The sequence below is a fragment of the Musa acuminata genome, chromosome BXJ1-3, assembly GCF_036884655.1.
Source record: "Musa acuminata AAA Group cultivar baxijiao chromosome BXJ1-3, Cavendish_Baxijiao_AAA, whole genome shotgun sequence".
Taxonomy (NCBI): Eukaryota; Viridiplantae; Streptophyta; class Magnoliopsida; order Zingiberales; family Musaceae; genus Musa; species Musa acuminata.
The window spans coordinates 40,895,243-40,909,757 of record NC_088329.1 but is presented as its reverse complement, the minus strand read 5'-3'; the positions used below and the strand labels follow the sequence as shown (position 1 = coordinate 40,909,757).

Below are 14,515 nucleotides of genomic sequence, written 5' to 3'. Positions count from 1 at the left end.
GTGTCCCCTGCTCACATGCAAAGTTTCGAGTTATGACCTGCAGATTCTGAACACCAACTCACTTTGCAATTGTCTGAACTCACTATTTTAGTGATGAAACCTAATCTGGTCGAGCTGGGCTGTACCATGTAATCCTCTTTTTAGGTTAAGGTAAACACAGATTAAAGTTGCAATCAAGGTCATTCTTCCTGGAGATATAGTCAAATTTTCCTTAGAAGTACCCCACATGACTCATGCATGACTCCAAAGTTCCTGCAGGTCAACGTTAATTAAAGCAATTTGATGAATTCACAAGTTCTTTTTTTCCTCAATATTAGTTTTAATTTATCTTTCGATCACCTGAAAAAATCATATGATTATTTTAACTGATGAGGAGAAACTAAAAAGCATGAAGAAATTTATTGATGAAAACCTCACTCAGCAGAGAGATATTTAAGCTTGAACAAATCCAGGCATCGAGGTCAATTATCCATGGTGATTACCCTAAAGATATTGAGGTCAATTATAAACTCAATCAGTAGCAAGCTAGTTTTTGAGAGTGATTTAGGATTGAAAGTACCTCTCAACATTCTTCCACCTCCAGCCACAATTGAAAGGTGCTACCAATATTTTTCTACTTGCAAAAAAACATGAAACTGGCACAAACTTAAGAGGTTTGAAAGACAATTTAAGAAGGAAAATGCAATTTCACATATCAAAGTAGAATTGACATACCTCATGATCTCTGCTTCCTTATCTGGGAAGGATGAATCAAGAGGAATCATGCTCTTCTTCAACAATGCAAAAAATAATAATTCATACAAGAGAGAAATGATTAAATCCTGAGAAGCCAAGCAACAATACTTCTGAATACTCCTTACGTCTTAAAACACTTGTGTTTCATTGATTTGCCAAAACTGAAAATGAATCCCTTGTAACTTCAGTCAGCGGATCTGAAGAATCTTCAAGTAGCTGAGGTTGTGACTCCTGCTGAAAATGTTTGGTGATATTATTAATAAAAACAAGTCACCAGTATCCTAATGTACATCCTGATCCCTCACAAAGTCACCAGTAATTTCCACAAGAACATGCTCATTCTCAGAAACAATGAAACATATTGGTTGGTGTCTCTGATGATGATCTCCCCCGGAACAATCTTGCACATAAAATTAAATGCCGTGTGACAATCTCTGCACACACCAAGATACTTCTTCACTCTAATGGGGGATCCAGCTGAGTACTGGTCAATGCAGATACAACAGCCAGCTTCACAGCATGGTGAGAAAGGAGTTGATTTCAGCCATACGAACATCAATAGACCAAGAATTGCATCAAAACATGCATTAAATGCAAAAACAATGCTGTCATCATACTCAAATCAGATGTCACAGGACCATGAAATCTTCATCTGATTACGCACATGGCCATGTTACTGCATTGGTAGAGTTGTATGAAATATTAATATAGCACTAGGTAGTTGTGAGGAGCCAAACTTGGTTTTCTGCACAGGTGAAACAAGCAGCATCAATTTTGGTAGTCCAAAGATCAGAAAGTGGTTTATATCTCTGGTTCTTTATGGGTTCAAGAAATTTTATACTCCTCCCCAAACTAACGAATGATGTACATAAAGATACAGACTAAAATGTACAGATTAAATTAAAATAAGGAATTTATGAAAGAGGGCAGGAGCAAAAAGAATGCTAAGGCTAACTTCTGTAGTAGATTGTATATGGAGACCGAACATTCAACAAGCACTCCACAACTGCAACTTAGCATGTGTCCTCGATCTGCTTGCGGAAGAAGAATACTCACAGTGATTGCAGCTTTGGTTATATCTTTACAGCCTTGACAAACAGCTTTCAAACTCATCCCGAAAGAGCCAATTTCAAATTTGGATCTCTCTATTCACTATTATGTTTTAATCATCTAGATCCATCTCTTCATCATGCTCCATGGATCTGCTTGTGTCACTTCGGCTTCCATTATCAGACTCAGACTGTCCGTCTGTCTCATTGTCATCTTCCAGCAACTCGATCTCGTCAACATCCTCATCTTTGGCACCAGTTGTCTTAAAGGAAGCCGTTGCTAGGCCACGAACCATCCATTCAGGACATTCATCCTCAATTCCATACAATATCTCACCATTGCTGCTCATCACATGTGCAGGAATGTCATAAGATTTCGAAGTTCGGCAGGCACATTCTGGGAAAGGGTAGGAAAGAAAATTTGCAGGTTTTGATGATTTAGCCCCTGCTAGAAGTCCGTCAATACCCAAGCTCTTGTTAAGATGATCCCGCACCAGTTGCATCCAATTGTGTGTTGGATGATACAAGTTATCATGTACAGAGCCAAACAGCCCAGCAAGTGTTTTCCTGGAAGAAGCAAAACTCAGTAGTGTACATATTAGAAAATAGCGCAGCTGTCTCAACTCTAAATTTTTAAGTATAAAATCTACAAGAATGAACAAATCACACCCCTTTGGCACGTTGTCTGTGACAGACCAGATTTTCTAAAAGATGTCAAATTCATTTGTTGCCCCAACTCATTCAAATGGTTTGCATGGAAAATAGCCATGTAGAGCCTCTTTTAGCAGATATGGAAAGAAGCTATCATAATTCAAATTAGTTGTCTTTATATACAACAATCTATCCACAATAAGAAATTCTGGAAAGAGAATTTAGGTAGGTGAAAGTTTAATAATTTCAGAAATGCATTAAGTTAGGCAACAAAACAAATAATACACAGTTGCAATATGTCAACCACCATGGAAACCATACAAAGAAAACATAGATATCAAGATTTTGATAAAATAAAGGGAGAGTTCAGCTATCAAACATTCCAGATTTTTAATAACAATCCTGCCAAATATTTGTTGTAACCCACGTTCCCTTCTCTTGAAATTTGTACACACTTGACCATGTCCAATACCACAAAAAAAATTTCACTTTAACCCTTGTAGTGCACTCCAAGTATTACTAGGATTGTCTTGATCATACTTTTTTTACAGAGACTAGGCAGAAATCTTTTCAAACATATGGTCAAAGATCAACGATTTGAATTTCAACAGGAAAATCACTGGCATAGCAGCCCTTTTTTTCAAACAAGTTTCAAAGAAATCAAAGCACATGAACTGGCTTACTGAAACATTAGTTTGCAGCCAATTTGGTGCAGCTTGGTTGATGATCCACCATCCAGTCTATATTTACTTAAAATGGTGGTCATCAAACTGACAGATTTTTTATGCAGTCACCTCCCTCTTTAGGTCTGAGCCAACAGAACTGCTAACGAGAGGATGCTGGAGATGGTTGGTCATCAGAGGGCAAGGCCTCAAGTCATTCTCTTCTTTTATTTCCTTTTTTCTTTTCAATTCATTTATTACTATTAACAAATTCTACCAGCACCCTATTTTGGCACAACAGCTAACCATGCTGTAGCAGCAGCAGGTTGCAAGAAAGAAAAGGGGGAAGGGATGCTGCAGCACATTTTTTATAGAAAGAAAAATAGCCGTCAATCCAATTACATCCTATTTAAAGCTTAGGTCAATCGAAGGATCATTATTAGAAAGCGGACAGCTCAATTGCTGGGAATTAGTTTCAGTTTAGCATAATATTGTTTTCCCTAGATGAATATGTAAATGCCTGATAAATGGAGCTTTTCTCAAGTTGGTCTACAGCTCCTATTGTACCTAATAAAAATTCTGCTGTAAGAAAAAGAAGAGAACACCAGCAGTCTCTGAAGTGTCAGAAAGAGTAATTGCTGCATCACACTGCAGCAAGGTTATGATCATCCAGGAAGAAGATCTAATGCAAGAAAGATCCAATAAAAAACAAGTGCATCATTGAGAACTGCAAAAGATAAAAATGCTACTTTGACAAATAATTTCTTCTATTTCTCAAATGGAACAAACTAATATAAGGAACTTTACCTGCTAGGGCGATAGGTTACTCCAGAAGGTGTTTGGTATAGTCGGTGCCCCATGACCAAGCTTGAAAAATCAGGCCATCCGCTACCATCATTGTTAAAACCAGGAAAAAATGCATCAGCTTCAACAGAAACATAATAGTCAAGAGCATCCCAGAGTAACCTGTGTGCTTGCTTCCTAAGATCCAAAGGCGAAAACTCAGGCTCTATATCAGTCTCAGCAACCCAACCATACCAACCTTCATTCTCATGCTGGTAAAAGGGCCTTGCAGGAGGGGGAGGAAGGGGTCGTGGTCGAGGCCCAGCTTTCTTCCACTCCTCAATAAGTTGTTTTTCACTCTTCACTGGAGGAGGCTGAGAGAGATTTGAAGTAAGAGGATATTCAGGACCAATCAAGTTTAACAGCTCTTTCTTACTGCATAAGGATGTGCAATCTACTAAGTTTGTATACATGGCTTGCAATGGAACTAGAATCCTCTGCCCACCAAATGTCTCAGAACCAGCCAAATAGATTACGGTATTTGGTGGATATCCCATTGCTCGAAGAAGAAGTCCAACCTGCAAAGATTCAAGCTAAAATTTCAACATAGACATCTAAAATTTGTTAGAACATGGAAAATACACAAAGATTATTAACTTCACTCAAAATAACATTTAGCGAGCTAAAGTAGCTTCTGGTGAAATATTGAGCAACTTGATTGCATCTACTTATAGAGAGGACAAATAAGAAAGTTCAAATTTCTAATAGAAGATGCTACTGGAATCTAGAAATTCACAGTTCATCTGAAATCAAAGCCTTAAATTGAATTTCTTCCTAACCTTGCTTTATTACTCTTAAGTGCTCAACAAATACTACTCACCTGCATTATAAATCATTTGTGCGATCCAAAATGATTACAATTAAATAAGGTAGAGGTAATAACAGCTGAGGATAAGACAAAGGAGACATTTATGATGGATCAGGCAAGGTCGACCAGGAAGGTGTCAGTTCTCTCAAACATTCTTGGAGGGTTAAGCAATTGACCGGGAAGCTCAAACTTCACGACAGCAAGACCAAGAAATAGACAACCAAATATGTGAACCACAAGATAATAAAAAGTGTTGAAGATTGATCAGAAGTGCAAATGGAACCAGTTATTCCAGCAATGCCCTAAACTTTTTAGCAAAAATATAAAGAATTAGAAACAAAAAAATCAATCCCAGAAATTTAAAAGTTTTCTTATCTTGGAGTTAGAAATAAAACATATTTGCCCTAGCATCATTTAAGCAAGATAATATTACATAATGGAGATGAATGGGTAAACTCACCTCTTCAGGCATTAGAGGGCATGAACCATTTGTCTTTCTAGAAACTGAATCAACAATAAGATCTTCATCAACTGTTCCCTGTTTTATCAGCTGCTTCCTTCTATGCTGAATGAGTTCAGTATGAACATCCTATCCAGTGTCAAGAAGCACTCTGGTCAAGTAGATATGAAATCATGCACGACATACTAGAATCCAGCATGTCAAATATCAGACTAATGAGTTAAACAATGAATGAATTTTCTTTGTAATAAAAATAACGAATGAGATACAAAAGAAACAAACCACATACTACTTATGGCACTGAGACTACTTCTAAATGCCACCAACCTGGAAAAGTTCAGCACAACCATGAAATGCAAGGGTGTTCCTGACAAGGCCTGGATGATACGATAGATACGGACCAACAGTTGCCTGTAACCTGCAATGACATTTAATTTGAGATTGGCCATATTTAAGCACACTCCAACTTTGTAATAGTCGGGCAAGAACAAATCTGACTAAAAATTTTGAGAGCGGAATACAGGCACCAGTTCATAAACACAACCTTACAGAATAAATATGAATGATCCCTTATATGTATGCAACAAAGAATTCTATTCTTTTATGGAATAAAGCTTTAGCTATTTCATTTAATTCATGATTTAGCAAACATGTGATACCTTTCTACCATTTGTTTGCCAAGTGCCTGAATTTCTGAGCGGAATTTAAGAGCATGGAAGGTAACCCTGCATCTAAGTCTCTGATATTCATCCAAGCTTGATGGAAGGATAGGCTACATAAACAAGAATGGATAAGAAAAACAAATAGACTTATGAGGTATTGAATACTGAAAATAGTTTTGCAACAAGCCAAAATATTTGAACAGAGAAACCTATTTCAATTTCACATGCAACTCTATTGTAATCTTTTCACATTATTCTCTTGCTAGGTACAAGATTTTTTGTTGTCAAAAAAACATCCCATATCAAGTGCCTCCTCCTTGAGGATCCATACATATGCCCATCAAAATTATCAGATTAGGACAATATTCCTTGGCATTTCAACAGATTGACCTAGAACTTGAAACAAAAAATACAACTCTTTTCAGATATGTTACTCTTTTCTTAAAAGATGAATTTCCTAAAGACATGCAGAAATATTCTGCCTCTTTTCTTTCTAATGCTCTTGGGAAACAAAGAACATGCAGCCCCAAATAACAGGTTTACACCTATATTTCTGGTGCTGTTGATGCTAATAGTTGCATTTGGTCTGGTAATATTTATATTACTTCTTTCTTTTTGTAGAAAGCTTCTACAAAGAGGACTTTTCATTTGTTTACATACAAAATCAGCCATAGCCATAAAGTGTTTTTATATTTCCACCTGAGTTTCAATGTTATTATGTTACAGTTATTGAAAGTCTTCTGTATAGTGCCAACCCTAAGGCTGGGTAGAAAGATCCTTTAATGAGAAAACATTAACTTTCAATTTTAAAACATTTATTTAGTTTTTGTTCAAAATAGACACTAATATTCTTCCGGAACAAGACAATCACTTATCAATATTTATAAACCTATTAAATCAAACTAAAAAATCTTCTTGTCAACTTAGTTAATCATACATGAACAAAAACTTCAAGGAGAAAAGCATTATATGAAACTAGTAGTCTACTTATTAAAAGGCCTATAACTTCTGGATATTGATTAAACAACAAAACCCAGTAAAGATGGAGGTAAACCATTTTTACAGCTCACATACAAGATGCATATGTAATGCAATCCACAGTTCTATGTGCAAATATTCCTTAGCACCTCACCATATGTATGTATGTATGTATGTATTTATATTTATATATATATTGAGAGAGATGCAAACCTTTCCTCACTCTTTTGTCTTGAGGATCACTGAAGAGTACATCCACTCAGTTGGTGCATGTCATAACTTTACTTCATTGATATAACACTCTATAGAGGAATTAATGTTTCATCATGTCTCTTGCCTCTATGTGCTTCTAATATCTACTGTATAATTGTACAAAGCTGTTTCCTGACTGCAGGAGCTCGAGTTACAACATAGCCGTGCGCCTTCTTTTATCTGAATTAGCTTTCATGACCTTTTTTTTGTCTAAAAATGCTTTCTCAGGAACCAGAGACCAATACTTGAGGGGTATTATCAGCTCTACATGATATTGTAGAAGAAAATGCATAAAGTGCTCAGCGTACAATTTCTATTCAGAAAACCAACTATCAGTATGTTAGGTTGTCTGATTATATAAAAGAAAAAAGTCTCAAAGATTTTAACGATGTCATGCATGTGACATCTTCAGTTCCATTAGTCAACAGAAATGGTAGCTCACAATATCATATAAGCTTTTACTTAATTTATTTATTTGTAACAACCGGGAACAAGAGGTGCTTGAAACTTTTTGTATGCACCTCTTCTTTTCCAAGAACTAAGATAACATTATTGTTCTGAGAAAACTAACAAACAGAGGACATGTCTAATTCTTCAGATGTATTAGTTTATGGAGGGAGGTAAAAACCAATTTCAATTTGAATAAAATTTTTAGAAAAAAAAGAAGACTTGAATTATACCTGAAGGCATCCTCCATCAGAAACTAGCATCCTAATAACCTTTGATTGTTTAAGTTTAGGTAAGACTTCTCTGATATAAAAAGTTGGGGAAGCTGATCGTTTCGGTGATATTGTAGGAAATTTTGTCCTTTTCCTAGCCTCCTTCAGATCTGCTGGCAAGCTCTTTATAACAATAACATCATCTAAAAGTGCTGCTATGAACTGTTCTTCATCGTAAAGATAAGAGAAACTCTTAAATTTTTTACTGGTATGCAAAAAAAAAATAAAAGCAATAAGCAGATGCATCTTTAGTACAAAAGACATTAGAGCACCAAAAAATGCACATAAAGCATCGTTAGAAAGACCTGATGCCCTTTGAACGAACACTTTGTTGGATCTCTGGAATGACGAGTGTGGCATTTAAGAGCCTTGCAATAGCAACAAGGTCGCAAATCTGCAAAAAGAAAAAAGAAAAAACACATTAGCATGTGCTTACCAAACCATGTGTATGCACTGGATGTTCCGAGAAGTATTAAAACCAGGCACAAAGCTTTGCTGAGTCTATTTACGGGCAGAGCACAAAGGATGACACATGCCAAACCATGTGCTATCTGGCATTGTCACGACAATATCTTAATTCCAGTAAATAGTGTGCTTTAGAAGAAGGAAAAACATACTGAAGATCTTATCTTCACAAATCCACCAAAGATTTTTGCATATATCAAACCATTCTGCTGACCTGGAACTGTGACATATAAAAAACCAAAGAACCTCATAAGCCAAGAAGAAATATTAAAAAACAGAAATTTACTGTATTTAAAGTAATTCCACACTATCAGTATCAAGTTTAGAAGATAAAAGCTTTTTCTTCACACAAGTGCATCAATCCAGTTGAAAGGTGCCAAATTCTGATTAGATAAAATCGTAAAGCAACCTCCAAATAAAATCACTTCAAAATCAACTAGTTTTGCCTATATGATATGGGATGCATTTTTCAATTTTTTTCTTAATTAAATGATGTTTACCTTTGTTGTTTTGGCCAAATTATTATTTTGAACTTGCAACTACCAGATCTATACAGTTATTGCTGTCGAATAAGCATATCATCTTCAGATATCATTTAATAGCTCTGAAACAAGAAATGGCCTTCAGCGGATATCCTTTAGTCAAGGTTTTCAATCCTCATTACTAAATGAATGCAACAAAGCTTATAATGAAATGCAATACCAGGGTAGAAATTTCTCGGCTTAGCATATGGTTGCAAGACCTCCAAGGAGCTCACCGGACCCCACAACCTTCGATGCCAAAGTTTCTGTAAGAGTATACTATGATTAAACTACTATAGCCAACATAAACAACAAGAAGCTTTTTTTTTAAGGAAAATCTTAAGATGAAGTGTGAGGTCAAAAAGGACGCTTCCTAAAAATAAATACCAAATTTAGTATGACCATAAAATAAAATGTAAAATAAGACATGCTGATAGTTGGATGCGTGGTATTAACATACATGTCCCTGTGGGTATAAGTAGTCTTCTTGCAACTTGTATCGTAGAAAGTCCCCCACTGAATAATTTGCAACAAAAATGTGCACAAGCAAAGAAAGCACGGACAATGTGATCCCCACGAGCGCAGCCAACTTGATCTTGCTCTGATGGAACATCTTAAAGCAGAGTTCACATTTCAAACCCTATCAAGATTACCGATTTACATGTCAAAACAAATTAGACAAATCCGGTCAATATGAATTGCACTATGAAACCAGAGAAAGTATTGCTTGTCAGAGAAATGGCAATGAATAAAATTTTAGCATCAGACCCATGAAGATCGAATTACTGAAATAAGTATAAATAATTCATATGAATGAAGAACATATGGTTGCGACAAGGTCTCAGTCCTGGAAGTCAAAACTTAAAAGAACGCATTGAGGAAGAAGATTGGGTCAAGATTTTTGTTTCTTTCAAGAATGGGCATGTTTTATAAAGATTTACGGCTACATCGTCTCAACCGGTCCTTGATTCTCCACCGATCCGATAATGTTCCACTTTAGGTCCAAGAAACAGATGAATAGAGAGAGCGAAACACATATCGGGCACCAAAAAGGTTCAAGAACCGAAGAGAAGGCGGAAATGGGAACCTCGACAAACCCTGTCTTGTCTCCCCAGGGCCGAGATCTGCGACAAGAATCAGCACCACTCGTCGTGAGAGTATGAATTGGATCGCCGCTTTCGAGATGCAAAGCGAAACAACAAAGCCCTAGAAATCATCCGTGAGCGAGATGACGACGAGGACGGTGATGATTGGCTGGGGATGGAGAGTGAAGCCGTCAAGAGAAGCTGCCTTTTTCTTGCGCGTTCGCGGATGAATTAACCGCATTCATATTCTATTTTTTATTGGACAAAATCTGGACCGGCTTCGAAGAATGGGCCGTCATCGAACCGAGAAATAAACCGGCTCACCCACGCACAGAGAGCTCCAGCGCTCAGATTGCCTTCCCGTGAGATGCACGTGCTTAGCATCGTTCTCTTCGTTCAATTAATCCTTAGACTACAGCTAAAGTACTTTGATCCGTTAACGTGGCAATCCACGGTATAATTAATGTGAGCATATGGCATGTATCATAGTAATAATACGATACGATACCGCACACTAATTTGCAATAATAGTTTATCGAAAAATCCTGAGCGCAAATTCCGTATTTATCATTTATTTATAATAATAATAATAATAACTCCGTATTTATCATTTATTTATAATAATAATAAAATTACAATGGACTCTTAGCGTGAAACAGCCGCATGCATGCATGCAAACGCAGTGACGTTGGACAAGTTCACAAAGAACCAACTCAAAAATAAAAAAATATATAGTAGATCATGGATATACTATATATTTACATGCATACACCAAATCATCATTGATATAGTAGAGATCATGGAAACTAAATCATCTTTAACTGATTCATAAATGTAAATAGAAAAAGGCATCAAAATGACAACGCCAATATAATGATTGTGGCAACGACAGAAACTGAACTCTGCCTTTACAGAAAATAATGATTTTTAGTGCAATTGTTTGCACATAATGCATTAGAAAAGAATAATCACCAAATCAAGAAAAATCGAGTGATCTGAGAGTTTATTGGAGGGTGAGGGCGGCTCATCAAATGCTTCTAGTCTTTCTGTGGGTGTGCCAGGAATTGATTGGGATATTTGACCACATTTGATCCTGGTTTAGACTGATGATCGTAGTACTCGACCACGGCAGCACCAGCTAAGGCAGCCAGTGTCAGAGCCTGAGCATGCAACCTGCAAGATACATGTACCAAGAAATATGCGTCAAACTAAATCTTATAATCACTTCAAGAAGGATGAAACTTGAAGATATATGCACAAACTAAGATTCTATGTGGTAAAAAGGTTGAAGCTTCTGGTGATACCTTTATACGGGTGTATGTTTGTTGAATAATAACATATTCTAAATAACTCGAGAGAAGGTAAATGATAAGAAATCAAATCACACGGTTAATGGTTACATGAGTTACAGAAGAAAATTGCAAACTGCCAAAATGATTTGCTGTGCATCACAATCACACGCAAGCAACTTCAAGGGCAGCTGTCCAAAGAGCTTCAGTTCATGTCCGTCGCAGAATTCAGTATATACCAAGTTCATGGGACGTTTGAACATATTAATATTCTTCAGTATACTAAATGCATAATAATATAAAGAGTAAACCCTGTATTCGGTGTCTATCAAGTTTGTAGTACAAAATGATGGCTCAACTAAAAGGGAACATATATAGGACTTTTTGATGGTTAGACCATAAGAGGTTGTCTCAGAGCACGTACACTCTTGGTGATTCTACAATCCATGATATATTTGGTAGGCAAGAAAAATGCACATATTTAGCAAACTTAATTCTTCTTAAGGCACATCAAATAATTTTTTTAATAATCCTTTAGATCCAAATATACTTTCAGGTAAATTTATAGACTTCCTTATATTATGGCCAGTATGCAATTAACTATTGACCTAAAATTCAACTGTAGTTATCAAACAGACGTCCATTTCCATTTCTTGTTCCTTTCTTTCTTCAAGGGTTAATTTGGTGCCTAAGAAGTGAATGAAAATGAACTTTTTATGACTTTGTTGTTCTTGTATAGAAGAAAAGGAAAGTAAATATTTTTTTTTTCTTTCGTTTTCTTGGGAATGAAACAGACTGTAACACCTTACACCACACATATTCTATGTTCAAAAAAATTCCATGGTCTTATAACTGGATCTACGCAATTGCAGATTGAAGGTCTTACAAAAATATAAAAATATTTCAAACATTACTATACTTCACCATGCATGGGAAAAATGGTTAACATAGTTTACAAACAAGCTTGATGTAATCCTTCCATAATGGACATGGATATGATACAAATTCTTGTTCCTATGCATGTAATCTTCCCTTATTTCTTGACCAAAGCAAATTAAGGTGCTAGCTTACTATTTAGATGTATCTAAGGTTTTATCAACTTCATTGGTTTGGCCATCCAGCAATAATAGCCGAAACTGGAGCTTGATAAACAAACTGTTTCAGAAAGTAGTGTAAAAAATATCATACGTTAAGAAATTACTTATGAACACTATAAAAACTAAAATAAAAGAAAAACATAAAATAGCTATTCAGGACAAATCTTATTACTTATTTGCTCAGCCACCAAGAATTAGACAAGCACTTAAGTTTTGTTATGAAGGTGAATATATCTATAAGCACATCTAAGCTCTCATAAACCTTACGAAAGCTGCATCTATGGTTTATTGAGTACTTTGGTAAAAAGACTAAGGCTTACTAACAAAAACAATTATAGCAATACGGACATGCATAAAAACACTGCCAATCCCAATAAGCTAGTAAATGGCCGTTTCATGACAGGCACCAATCCAGCATATCCCTTAATGTAATCCGGGCTAGGATCCTCTTAAATTAGAAAGGCTTCAATCCGTGATCAGCAATTTTGGCTTTTATGAATGTCTCGTTGAAGTGGAAGTAAAGATCATATATTCTTCAGCAACTATACATATAAACATATATCATCCCAAGACTTGTTATAAAACCATCTCACCCACGATTCAAGGACCAAACTTTTCTTCGAGAAGGCCCATTCGAACGAACAGATCTCGTATCACCCGAACACAAAAAACCCGTAATTCTTAAAACGTTAGATCCTCGCAGCAATTCGTCACACGACAGCAGCACTAAGCACAAGACAAGATCTATTTTTCTAATAATTAGACAAAAACAAGAAATTGTTCGCGCAGGGAAGAACAGACCTCGCGTGGATGATCTTGACGCTGGGTTTCATGTTATGGCGCGACCAGTTGTAGGCGATCGAACTCCCTATCCCGCTGAGCCAAAGGCACCCTAGACTTAAGAAACCCATCAGATCCCTCGAATCTCAATAGAAAGAGCGAGACAGAGAGAAAAATAACCCAATATTCAAGAAATTACCGACGGCCCGCAGCTTGTGCTCCACGATCCATTTCCTGATCGATTCAATTGAGCTCGGGGTCTCCGCCATCGCTACCTCTCACCTCCTCTCCTCTTTTTATTTGAGCGGTTCGCCGCGGAAACAGAAACGAAAGAGTAGAAGAGGAAAGGGGTCGGTTAAATAGGAAGAGGAGACTCGCTAAATACCGTGTGCCACCGTCGCGTTGACCGAAGTGTCCTGGTCAAACTCGGAAGAAGCGGATCCCACGCGTTTATACCGTATTAAAGAAAATTACATTGTATTTTTCCAACCCGTTCATTTTTCTTTCACGGCAGGTATTACTGTATCTAAATTTGATAAAAATTCTCTCAAATTTTGGTAAAATGAGTGTGAAAAAAATGAATAATTATATAATATTTATCTTATGTATCATATTGAGATTATCCAGCTATTATATTGGGTGATTTTTTTGAAAAACTCTTATCTTTTTCGACTCAATGTCTTTAATTTTAATTTTATTTTTCTCTAATATTATACCTTTTTTCTTTTTTCATTGATAGGTTGAACATTGATTATTGTCATGATAGGACGACACTGATAAAGTTTTAAACGATATGATGAAAGTGACAATTAAATTAGAAAGGCGAAGAGAGTAGAATCTCGTTACGTGACGAGGATGATAACGATCACAACAAGACAAAAGCGAATCAACTTCGAGATAGTCGAAAAGAAGATGTCTGACAATTAGTAGTGTCACCATGACAACAAAGAAAGAGAGTATTAGCAACAACTAATGACATTTAGGATGCTAGAGAAAATAAATACACAAAATGAAAAAAAATATAAGAAAAAATATTATCTAAAAAAATTTAAAAAAAAAATATTTTTTTTTTCAAAAAATCACCCTAATATATTCCCAGAGATAATAACAATAAATACATCAAAATAACTGAAAAATATTTAAAAACATATAGCTGAAAATTGACTCCAAGATGGTCAACAAAATCACTACTGCTAAATCAACCCCACCTTAGAAAATATAAAATATTTTGAATGTTTATTGTGTGTTGATATCAACCATTAAATCCAGTAGAATAGCATAGAAGATCAAATTTAATCATTAATTTGACTTGATAAAATTAAATTCGACTTACTTGTTTTTCGAATATTATCTTAAAAGAAACTTTATTGAGTATTTAAAATTTAGGGGAGAGAAATTTTTTTTGCAAGAGCTAAAAACATAGTAATGGTTGGAGGATCAAATATGTATCTCGTATGAG

General features: G+C 35.9%; 2 protein-coding genes across 4 annotated transcripts; both read right to left on the bottom strand.

The window, feature by feature from the left end:
• Positions 1 to 700: 700 nt before the first annotated feature.
• On the bottom strand, positions 701 to 10,112 carry LOC135630929 (protein EMBRYO SAC DEVELOPMENT ARREST 30-like). 3 transcript variants are annotated; one of them, XR_010494188.1, is made up of 12 exons: positions 9,893 to 10,112; positions 9,266 to 9,445; positions 8,987 to 9,071; positions 8,437 to 8,504; positions 8,125 to 8,213; positions 7,781 to 8,024; positions 5,868 to 5,980; positions 5,536 to 5,626; positions 5,209 to 5,337; positions 3,905 to 4,458; positions 1,792 to 2,351; positions 701 to 1,480 (listed from the first exon to the last, which is right to left on the bottom strand). XR_010494188.1 is itself a non-coding variant. In XM_065138254.1 (11 exons), the coding sequence occupies exons 2-11, from the start codon at positions 9,416 to 9,418 to the stop codon at positions 1,898 to 1,900; spliced, it is 1,980 nt and encodes a 659-aa protein (XP_064994326.1). In that variant the 5' UTR covers positions 9,419 to 9,445; positions 9,893 to 10,112; the 3' UTR covers positions 701 to 1,897. The 3 variants fall into 3 exon arrangements, 2 of the variants coding, with proteins under 2 accessions (XP_064994326.1, XP_064994337.1); XM_065138254.1 differs by having other exon boundaries at positions 701 to 2,351; XM_065138265.1 differs by having other exon boundaries at positions 701 to 2,351; positions 9,903 to 10,112.
• A 580-nt stretch (positions 10,113 to 10,692) lies between these two features.
• Positions 10,693 to 13,403, bottom strand: LOC135630927 (uncharacterized). Its single transcript, XM_065138245.1, has 3 exons — positions 13,256 to 13,403; positions 13,078 to 13,168; positions 10,693 to 11,063 (listed from the first exon to the last, which is right to left on the bottom strand). The coding sequence occupies exons 1-3, from the start codon at positions 13,323 to 13,325 to the stop codon at positions 10,928 to 10,930; spliced, it is 297 nt and encodes a 98-aa protein (XP_064994317.1). The 5' UTR covers positions 13,326 to 13,403; the 3' UTR covers positions 10,693 to 10,927.
• Between the last annotated feature and the right edge of the window lie 1,112 nt (positions 13,404 to 14,515).

Coding starts and splice junctions, on each gene's coding strand:
- LOC135630929 (XM_065138254.1), bottom strand. CDS start 9,418: ATGTTCCATCAGAGCAAGATCAAGTTGGCTGCGCTCGTGGGGATCACA. Junction 5,338..5,535: donor GTTGTGCTGAACTTTTCCAG/GTTGGTGGCATT, acceptor GACACTGGATAG/GATGTTCATACTGAACTCAT. Junction 4,459..5,208: donor GCCCTCTAATGCCTGAAGAG/GTGAGTTTACCC, acceptor GAATCTTTGCAG/GTTGGACTTCTTCTTCGAGC.
- LOC135630927 (XM_065138245.1), bottom strand. CDS start 13,325: ATGGCGGAGACCCCGAGCTCAATTGAATCGATCAGGAAATGGATCGTG. Junction 13,169..13,255: donor GCACAAGCTGCGGGCCGTCG/GTAATTTCTTGA, acceptor TCTTAAGTCTAG/GGTGCCTTTGGCTCAGCGGG. Junction 11,064..13,077: donor GTCAAGATCATCCACGCGAG/GTCTGTTCTTCC, acceptor TGTATCTTGCAG/GTTGCATGCTCAGGCTCTGA.